At 33.8% G+C, this 11,469-nt stretch overlaps 1 protein-coding gene across 1 annotated transcript; it reads left to right on the top strand.

The window, feature by feature from the left end:
- Positions 1-527: 527 nt before the first annotated feature.
- Positions 528-1,861, top strand: LOC132732319 (uncharacterized; the record flags this gene model as incomplete). Its single annotated transcript, XM_060718715.1, has 2 exons — positions 528-541; positions 1,317-1,861. Coding segments are annotated over 2 exons (559 nt in total), but the record flags the coding sequence as incomplete, so codon positions are not given.
- Between the last annotated feature and the right edge of the window lie 9,608 nt (positions 1,862-11,469).

The raw sequence follows: 11,469 nt of genomic DNA, 5'->3' as shown, positions 1-11,469 counted from the left end.
ACATGTTGATTCTATCAATATGGAAGCTGAATAAAATTCTTATGTTATCAGGTTTAGTGAATGCTTTGCCATGAATAGAATTTATATGAAACTTTGAATGCAAACCTGTTTGAAATTGTATGGAAACATTAGCAGATATCATGATGGACGGTATGTAAATGTGAATTGCCCTATACAAGTATGATCTACCCTACCTAACCGTGAACTTGCATTAGGGAGGCTTAAAATCAAACAGTAACAAGACTACACAAACGACATGATTTGATGGTAAAGCTATGATAACGTTATAAAAGATCAGTTACAAAAAGGTGTATATCGAAAAAATTGATAAAACATCAAGAACACAGTATTAAACATTATCTGCCACACCATGCTGTTCTTACTCCCCGAGAAAACAACTACAAAATTGAGGGTCGTTTATTGATGCATCGGCAAAGACAAAATCAACAAATAAAAAGTTTGAATGACTGCCTTTACCGTGGAAACAGTTATGATACATGATTTATGTCAAATGTTTTTGATTTCAGATTACATCATATAGGTATAGTTGCAGATATTGAAAAAGCATTTCATCAAAGTCGGATTACAATCAGAAGCTAGAGATGTCACAAGATTCTTATGGTTAAAAGATATTGAAAAGGGAATGTCAGACATGTCAAATGTAGAAGAAATAATCGATTTTGCAGAGTGCCTTTTGGAGTTATATCTAGTCCATTTTCTATTAGGTGCTACAATTGAATGTCATCTTGACTCTTATGAAAACGAAATTGCATCAAAACTGAAAATGATATTTACGTTGATAATCTTATCACAAGTACAAGCACAGAGGGGAAGCAATAAATTTGGTACAATAATTCGAAAAAAATGTTCAATGAAGCGTCAATGAATTTGAGGGAATGGTCAAACAAATAACGAAAATGTAAAAAACTATATCCGTTCAGAAGATAAGTCAAATTCTAGAATTAGCAAGGTACTTGGACACATGTGAGACATTGAAAATGACACACTTGGATTAGGCACTTCAAAAGTGTTTAGCAAGAAACTAAATGTTACAAAAAGGAATGTATTAAAGCAAGTTGCGTCAATATTTGATCCGTTAGGTCTGTTTTCACCGGTTACAATGCAAGGAAAGATATTTATTCAAAAACTATGGAACAGAAAGCTTGACTGGGATGAAAATGTTAACGAAAAGGAATTAAAAGAATGGAGTAGAATAGAACAAAACTTAGAATAACTAGAGTCAGTTAAAGTAAAGAGATGTCTTTCAACACAAAACAAACAAAAGGATGTAAAACACTATTTGGTATGTTTTACAGATGCATCGAAGAAAGCTTATGCTGCGGCAATATATTTGATACAAGAAACTGAAAATACGAGGGAGTCTAATTTGATATTTGCAAAAACTCGATTAGCACCAAACAAGGAGATATCAATACCACGACTGGAAATTATGGCTGTATTGATTGGAGTAAGATGCATGGAATACGTTACAAAAGGGTTGAAAATTAATTTACACGGAAGGTATTTGTTTTCAGACTCACAATGTGTGTTAAAATGGATTAAAACAGAAAAAGGACTTAATGTGTTTGTAGAAAACAGAGTAACAGAAATAAAAGGTTATAGAGACATTGTATTTGGATTAATATCTACGAAAAAAAATCCAGCTGACATTGGAAGTACAGGAATTACAGCAAATCAGCTAGAATATTGCAAGTTATGGTGGCATGGACCTAAGTGGCTATCACATCCAGTCAATCTGTGCAAAAACAACAAAGTGAATGAAATGATGCATGACTGTCCAGAAAAAGAATGGATGTCAGAAATAAAGAATAAAGAATCTATGATGATATCACAAACATAAAAATGAATATGATATTGATTGTAGTACGCCGTTTGGAATAAACAGTGAAAATTATTCAACAGCTTCAAAATTGTTTCGGGTGACTGCATATTCACAACGATTCATCAAAAGGTTGAAGAAATGTGAAAAAATTGAAAATGGTTCAATAAAAATAGACGAATTAGACTGTGCAGAAAAACAGTGGATTTTACACATTCAGAAAAAATGGTATAAACATGTATTTGAATCGATTCAAACAGGGTCGAGTTTAAATATAAAACAACAGCTTGGAGTTTACATAGATAAAAATGGCTTACTTACATGTCAAGGCAGACTTGAAAACATAAACCTTAGTGAAACAGCGAGATATCCATATCTACTGCCAGAAAAGGATCATGTTACTCGTTTCATAAAAAGCAGCTTCACAGTGGATTATCTCAAACGTTAAGTGAATCGAGATACAAGTATTGGATTCCAAGAGGTCGCGCTACTGTACGCGGGGTGTTACAAAAGTGTATATTATGTCGCAAAACGGAAGGCGGTGCATTTAAAATGCCGCAAATGTCAGCCTTGCCGAAAGGACGTGTGACAGAGGCTATAGCTTTCACGAGAACTGGGTTAGATTACTTAGGGCCACTCATGATAAAAACTAATGGGGAACCTAAAAAGGTTTGGATTTGTTTGTTTACGTGCCTTGTTACACGTGCGGTACATCTAGAAATCGTAATGGACTTGTCAACAGAAGAGTTTTTATTAGCATTGCGTCGATTTATTGCACAACGAGGGGCTCCAAAGGAAATAATTAGTGTCAATGCAAGTCAGTTCAAATAGGCTAAAAATTACTCTAGAATTAATTTGGCAGAAAAACAATAAAATGTGATGAAGTTCAAAGTTATGTATCAGATTGTGGAATAAAATGGACTTTTATAGTAGAAAAGGGCACCATGGTTTGGAGGATTTTATGAAAGATTAGTTGGACTAGTAAAAAGGTCATTGAGAAAAACATTATGTAACAAGTTGTTGACAATATTCAGTTACAAACGGTAATCAAAGAAGTAGAAAGTGTGCTTAATTCAAGACCACTTGTTTATGTTGACAGCGATATAAATTCAACAATTACATTAACACCTGGACATTTTTTAACCACTTAATCCTAAAAACTGGGATATTTGAAGTTGATGTTGATGAAAGTGACCCTGATTATGATCCATATGAAAAGTTCAGCCAAAAGAATGTTAAAAATATGGAAAAAGGGACAAAAACTTTTAAATCAATTCTGGAAAATTTTGGCATAAGGAATATTTGCTAAGCTTACGTGAACGAACTCAAACAATGTTGAAGTCTCGTCGCATACAATCTATGTGTCAACAAAATGTTGGTGATATTGTTTTAATAAAAGATGAGATACCAAGGGGATCGTGGAAACTAGGGCACATTTCTAAACTGGTAATTTCAAAGGATGGCGAATGTCGTTCTGTTAAGGTGAAATTAGCGAGAGGAAATACAATTGGGAGACCTCTTAATCAACTTTATCCTGTCGAAGTCTCTGGGGAGAGACCAAACGAACAAAAAAGGATACAAACATTCAAAAATATAGGTCCGAACAGCCAGTTCTAGAGACAGAGAAACGTACAAAACGAACAGCTGCAGTAAAAACTAATGCTAAATTAAAAGATTTTTATAAAAAGGATTTATTATAAATGAAAAGATGAAACAAAAAGTGACAAAATTTGTAATTAATGCTTTCTGTAAAGTTTAAATAATGTTTATGAAGAATTTTATTGGATTTTCTATATTCACTTACTTTATAATACTTATATTGTGCTTATATTATAGTACATAATTAATTTACATGATAGTGGATGTTACTATTCAAAACGTTTGGATTTATATAAAAAGAACTGGATGTTTAGTACTTGAATTTAGGACTTTATCATTACGCCATCTCACAAGTGACAATTATTCTAGAGTTCATAATATGGTGATAAAATAAAATTTTTGAACTGTTTGAAATGACAGAGATAATATGTTTCGATAAATTTTATTCATATTTCATATTATTATATCATTGTACCTTAGAGCGTTATATGCATTATATAATTCAATGTATATTCACTGTATCATACTTACATATTTCATATTACAACTTAAAAATCATTGTAAAGAGCCGAATTATAAAATATTTTGAACTTTTAATTTTAAACAAATTTGGAAAACTCTTTATCAATTTAGCTATAGTGTAACTTTTGTCAATTTTGTCCTGGTGGGGAGTGTCGCTAATCGCGAGAGAAATTCTGTACAGGGCATTGTCCAAACATTTATTAGTTTTATTATCAAGCTTAAGATGTTTACATTTTGTTAATATCCAGAAAAATAGTTATTTTTACCAGGACATTTCATTGGTTAATTGAGGAAATCTCATCACCATTTTTGGATGTAGCTTTTTGGTGTAATTTGCACACGGCTCTAAAGATATTTACTTTGGGCGTTGCCTTGATTTTTTGAGAGTGAAAAAGAAACTTTTGTAGAATTAACATCTAAAAAGTAATAAGAACAAAAGAGAAGAAAAATAATGTTAAAATTTTGGATAATTGAAAATATAGAACTGTTAAAAACTGTAAGGTAGATAAATAAAAACTGTGAAAAGTTGAATTGTGTTAATTTTAACGTGGCGGAAAAACAGATAATATATCACGGGTCGCTACAGCACTATTTACAAAGTATATTCATTGCATCAATTTGATATTGCGTCAGGTGCAATTGTTAATACTAAAGTGTTTAAAGCTCGATATCCAAGTGGTTAAAATATATATTAAATAGGCTTAAAAACGACACCTTAGTTTTAAATAAAGTTCAAAAGGCACACTCCTGTTATGTACAATATTTAATTGAACTTGAATCCAAAGTTTGAGCAAATCATCTTATAATCATTTGTAACCAATCAACTTGCATAGCTGCATCAACTTGCAAAGTAGCAAGGAGAAAAAAATATATCTTTAGCAGCTAGCCCGTGCACGTTACAAAACTGGCGCCAAACGGGGGACACATCTAGCTAATTTACCCAGGACTGAGAATAAAAATAGATGGTTCGATCAAGACTTTTGTGATGGAATTGAAAAATCGTAGGCTGAAACTCCAAAGAGAGATTGATAGTGTTCAAAGACTGATTGACCAGACAAGCTTTGAACATCAAGAAGAACGACTACCCCAAAGCCTAGACGTCTTTTGCCTGTATTGCCTATTCATAGGAGGGGTGTGAATGGCAGAATCAGAACCAAAAGCCAGAGGATTGTTGCTTTGCTCCCCGTGAAACTCATTTGAAGCAGAATGAACAACAGAAATTGGATTACAATCAAATTTCAGATAAAATTTTGATTTCAAAGTCAAAGATGCAAGATTTACTTTCATGAAACCTGCTACTTATGACGGAACTTGTGAATGGACAAAGCACACTTTGACGCTTGTGCAACTTTGAGTAGTTGGAATGAAAACGTGAAAGGTAAAAACATATCTGTATCCTTACGAAGCCAAGCTCAAGAAATGTTCGGACATTTGACAACAAAGACACATAATTATGAGGAGCTTGTGAGAGCACCAAGAAATCAGACTGAGTTATATATAGCTCAGTTAAGAGATAGGCATCAAAAAGCTACTAATCAATGGCTGAACTTGGACAAAATATTCGATGTACTTGGCGTATCCTTTTGCTCCTTTAGATGTGCGTGACACTTTGGCTAAATAACAATTTGAAGATGCACTAGTAAATTGCGACATGCCGCTCAAAATAAAACAAGCTAGGCTAATTAATTGAATGATGCAGTGAGGCATGCTGTATAACTGGCATCTGAAAAGAAGCAGTAGAAAATAATAAGAAGTTCGCAGACAGATAGCTTGTCAAAATAGTTTGAAAGACCTCAAACTGTTGTATTTTCCTTAAAACAAAGTGTTGATGTGAAACGTCAATGAAGATACGGGCGGCAAAATAACTACTATGCTAGAACACCAAATTGATATGATCAAAGACGTGTACATCATTTCCACAAAAACACTTTCAATATCGTACTTAAAATGAAAAAAAAACGAAAATCTTACATTAATACTTCTGTTTGTAAACAATCTGAAGAGGAAACTCTGGAATGTATATTTCAGCACATATTAATTGGACTCCAGTTGACTGTTTGGTAGATACGAGAGCTACTTTAACAGTTATTTCAGAAAAGTTTGGAGTGATATTAAGAATGTTCTTTACAATCTGTTTGATCACAGATTGTGTCTGAAAGTTGAAATTATTCAAAGATCCAAAGGACAAACAGAAATAATAATTTCATTTGAAAATAAATGTTGTTTAACAAAGTTATTGTTGCTGAAATGACTCAGTTGTTGAATGAGGTCTTGATTTAATGCGGGACCAAAACGTTCCTTTGGGTGTTGCCAATGATAAGATGGGTCAATAACTTGACTTGGTCTGTTCAGGAAAAATAGGCTAATGTAGAATAGTACTTTCGGAACAAGTTGTTGTCCCTGCTGATCAGAAATAATGGCTAAGGGAAAGATTGGTAAAAAAGCAATAAATAAAGTAGGTTAAGGTATGACCATCCTAATGCAATACCTCCACTTTGAAGAATATTCAAATAGGCTAGAACTACTGTCAACTACATTGAAAATGAAGGCCGTAGGTTCAATCCCAAGAAAGGTCAACTTTTTTCTTCTTTTAACATTGTTTATGAATCTCTCATGTCCCATTTGGAAAGAAACAAATTGTTTAAGTTTGAGTTTATAATTTATATAGGTATTTATTGGCTAAATTATGCTAAATCTTGTAATAAATATGGTACCTGATATTTTCAAAGTGTAATAAAATCAAAACTAGACTGTAAAAGTATTTCATATTTTACAAGATCAACAAATACACTTCTTTCACAAATTTTAAGTAGAAACCGTAATTTTGCTTATGTGGATTGTTAGCTGAATGGTACTTTTTGTTTCTTACCAAACATTTATGGGAAAACATTTTTCATTAGAATGTTATTGCAGATTATTTTAAGGTTCCCAATTAATAAAAAGCAGAAAAGTGGCCATCACTTTTTTTCTGTACGGTAAACTTTGTTTTAATTTTGCATACAGTTGAACTTTAAGGTATATATCTGGCCTATGATGTTGATTGTTTAGTTCCTTATAGTGCCCATTAAGGTGGTAATACCTTAAGGTCTTGTAGAGATGAGTAAAAGTTTTAGCGGATCAGGCAAGGCAGTGTTGTAAAAACATTAGTTAAAGTTGATGACGAGTGTTTGTTTCATTTTACGCCTTTTCCATACAGTATTTCAGTCATATAGGCGGGTAATTTCCTAACCATCGTTCCTGGAGAGTAATACCAGTACTAGACTACCTTCTTCCGAGCTAAACTACCAAAGCATCTCCCGGGAGTCGAACCCACGCCCGAGAAGTAACTGGATCAAAAGTCATCGACTCTAAACCCTCGACCAGGGAGGACGAGGTTCATTTGAGAATTGCTAATTTTTCAAAGGAGTCACAAAAAAATTATTTTGGAAACACATGAAGAAAAAATAAAGTTGAAGACAAAGACAGTCACATATGTAAAAGCAATTAACTGCCAGAGCATATTCAAGCTTAATATGAACGTTCTTGCTCTGTCATGGATCTTAAAAAGAGACAAGTTGAGGAACTTTTGTTTATATATGCACGCATACTTTCAAAATTTGACAGTGATTTAGGTTGGACAGGAATTATAAAGCATCAAATATCTACCGCAAATGCTTGACCAATTAAACAACAAGTAAGGAAAGTTCCTGTACATCTACATTGAGAAGTTGACAAGCAGATTGTTTGATTGTTGCAGGATAATATCATACAACCATCGCCAAGTCCTTGGGCAAGTGGAAAAGTCTTTTTGAAGAAAAAGGATGGATTGCAGAGATTTTGCATTGGTTACCTACGTTTAAATGATGTTCACATAGGGGATGCATACTATTTACCAAGAATTGATGAATCGTTAGACAAACTTGCAGGTTCTGCATGGTTTTCTTGTTTAGATCTAACCTGAGATAATTGGCAAGTTGAAATGCCAGAAGATGATAAACCTGTGTTTTCTACAAGAAGGGCCTTATTTGAGTTCAACAAAATGCAGTTTTGTTGTTTATACAACGCACCAGCAACATTTTAACGTTAAATGGAATATACATTAGCTGGTCTACATTGGACTATATGCCTTGTTTATAGAGATGACTTCATAGTTGCTGGTAAAACATTTGAAGATATGGTCAGGAATTGAGACCAAGTATTTCAAAGGTTTGTTGGGCCTTCCTTAGGGCCTTCTCCTTATTTCACTCTATTTCGAAGAAGCTGGAACAAAAATGAAACATAAGAAATGTGGACTTGGAATTCCTAGGATATGTTATAACTGCAAATGGTGTTAAAACAGATCGCAGAAAACTAGAATGTATTAAGCAATGACTAACACCTATAACTGTATCAGAAAATCGTTCGTTTTTGGATCTTTGCTGCTATTATCGTACATTCATTATGGGCTATTCAAATTAAGCAAGGCCTTTGATTAGGATGACAGAGAAATCATTCAATTTGTATCCGATGATAATTGCGAAGAAGCTTTTGAAATCTTAAAGGTAAATTTATAAAAGCTCCAATATTGTCACCCGGATTTTTCAATTCCATTCATATCAAATACAGATTCATGTGATTTTTCTTCTGGGTCAAACTTATCACAGAAAATTAACAGAGAAGAAGCAATTATGGCATATGCAAGCTGAACTTTGAAAATATGCACGTATTTATTATCCATCATGTGCAGACTCAATCAGACCGAGTCTGCCATTCTCTTGTAATTGTGTTGTGATAAATGCTTCCGAGGGATCACTTTGTTTCCATATTTTAAGTAAAACAGAGCAAATATATTGTGTAACGAGAAAAGAAATGTTAGCTGTAGTGTATTTTGTTAAGATTTTTCGTCGTTATCTAAATTAACTAGGATTTCTTGTTAGAACTTGTCACGGATCTTTAAGATGATTAATGAATAAAATAAATCCAGATGAACAGGTGCTCGCTGGTTGGTTATGTTATCATCATATTCATAGCAGACTTAAGTAGAACATAGACCAGGGCGATTGCACAATAACGTAGAATAAAGTGTGGTTTAACTGATGAAAAGCAAACATATAGCATCAGTACAAACAATATCTCTTTCAATAATGTATCTTGTGTTAATTCGGAAGACAAAGAAGAAGATAAAGATCTCAACATAGTGATAGAAAGGGTTTCAAAGGGAAAGAAACCTCTTATTAAAGATATTGAAGCAAAGAAGTATACAGCACAATCGTTATGTAATCAGTTTGAGTTTTGAAGCTTATGAATGGTCTTTTGATAAGGAATATTAAGATAATAAAATTGAAGAAAACTGTTTTCACGTTCTTGTACCGAGATCACAGCGAAGAAAAATGTTAATAACTGCTGGACATTTAGTAATCAGGTAGATACTTTCGAAAATCAAACAAAATTATTATTGGCCAGGATTGCAAAGTTATGTTCAATTGTATATTGCTGGCCATGTTGTTTGTATGTAAAGAAAAGGACCAAATAAAACTAAACAAGCATCAATGTAAGAAATGGTTATCCAATGGAAAGGAAAGCGATTGAAATCCTTGGAGAGGTACCTATTACAGAACAAGGAAATCGATATATACTTGTGATAGCAGATCACTTTACTAAATGGACAGAGTGTTTGATGAATATAGAAGCTAGTACTGTTGCAAAGATTTTTTGTAGACCAAATTTAGTAAGATTTGGCATGCCATCACAAGTACATCGGACCCGGGTAAACTTAAGGGAAATTTATTTCGAGAAATGTATCAGCTTTAGGGAATAGAAAAGATGAGAATTTCGTCCTATCACCTTTAATCAGATGGTATCGTCCAGCGATTAAACAGAACAATAACAACAATTTTGAGTGCGTTTGTTAAATAAGCAGTTTCGAAATTGGGACGAGCACATTCCATATATGATGATGGCATACCGAATGTCGGAACATGAAACAACAGGAATGAGATCGAACTTTCTTATGCTCGGATGTGGAGCTTCTACTTCGTTAGATCTTATTAAAAAATGTCTTCAAGTATAAAGTCAATTACAGCTCATGAATGGGTCTTTGGAATATGTGAAAAGTTGAAAAATACACATGCTTTTGTTAAATAGAGAAAAATAAGAATCCCTAAAGAAAGCCCAACACGGAATAATTGAAAATGTTGCAAGCTCGGTTTGATTGAGCCTTTTCATGGCGGGTACTGTTTAACGCAAACTACCGTCCACGCTAACTAGCACCGGCTTAAGCAGAATTCAACTTTTAACATAAACTGATACAACTTTGAATTTTGAAACATCCGCAGATGTGTTCATATGGCAGTTAGCATGGAAACTTCAATGTAACACGTAAGTGCTATTCCATGAAAAGCGGCATATGGTCTTCAAGTAAAAATGCATGTGCCATAAACGAGAATACAATGGGCGGAAAAATAGAAAATTGACTTTTGAAAGGGGATTAAAGGTTATGAAGCCTGTATATCACAGATAAGACGGCAAAAGACAATTTTTTGAAAGCAGGCCACATATGCTAAGGGTGATTCAAAAGTATTGAAGTGAGGAATACTGGAACCACCAATCAATAAAATAACCGAATATAAAGAAAACGCGCAACAATAATGTCGTACTGGACGATCTTTAAACCCATTACTTCATGAGTATCTTGTGAAAAATGGCTGTTTTCATTGAAAAGTCTCCCGTTACAAGTTCAAATTGCTACAATACTATAAAAACTGCTTCAACACTTTTCAAACTTGGTACCATAGCTCTTGCAACAGCATGCTCAGGCTTAGATTTTCTGTTACCATGGCAACAAGGAGACATCTCAAAATTTCAAAAAATCACTATTTTGCGTTGATTTTTTTCCATCAAAATTGAATTCAAAGTGCTACAACTTCTCAATGGACTGAGATAGAGTCAAATGCTTTTCAGCGTAGGTTACACGTTATCTTATAATCAATCTTGGGTCATTTATAGCCTCTCACAAGTCCAAAATTTTCTTGGCGATGAGTGGGACTCCGCTCCCTTCCAACCCCCCAAACAGAAGGGGGCACATCCCCCTTCTGTCAACCCCCTGATGTATCTTGGTTGGAGAGCCACGCCGAAGAAGACGTCACTTTCTTAACAACATTTCTCAAACAAAAGCAATTGTTGGGGGGCTAAATAAGGCATTTTTTCACCATTTGAGACAATTAAAAGGGGGGGGGTGAAAAAGGCGTTAAAAGGCGTGTATATAACGTAATGAGTTAATAGAAAATGATGACAATACTTGAAATTACCATTTATCGCGTTTTTTTCCTTGTTTCAACATGGCCTGTCAGATAATTTGAAGAAAAATTGTTGTTTTGTAGATTTTTTGATTTTTTTTCATTAACCCATTACTTCATGAGGATTTTGTGAAAAATGGCTGTTTTCATTGAAAAGTCTCCCGTTACAAGTTCAAAATGCTATAATTCTATAAAAACTGCTTCAACACTAATCAAAATTGGTAAACATGTTGATTGGACCATTGCCCTTGCAAC

The sequence above is a fragment of the Ruditapes philippinarum genome, unplaced genomic scaffold, assembly GCF_026571515.1.
Source record: "Ruditapes philippinarum isolate M1 unplaced genomic scaffold, ASM2657151v2 ctg7496_1_1_1_1, whole genome shotgun sequence".
In the NCBI taxonomy this organism is placed as follows: Eukaryota; Metazoa; Mollusca; class Bivalvia; order Venerida; family Veneridae; genus Ruditapes; species Ruditapes philippinarum.
The sequence above is the reverse complement of the archived record's forward strand: the minus strand, read 5'-3'. Positions and strand labels throughout refer to the sequence as shown.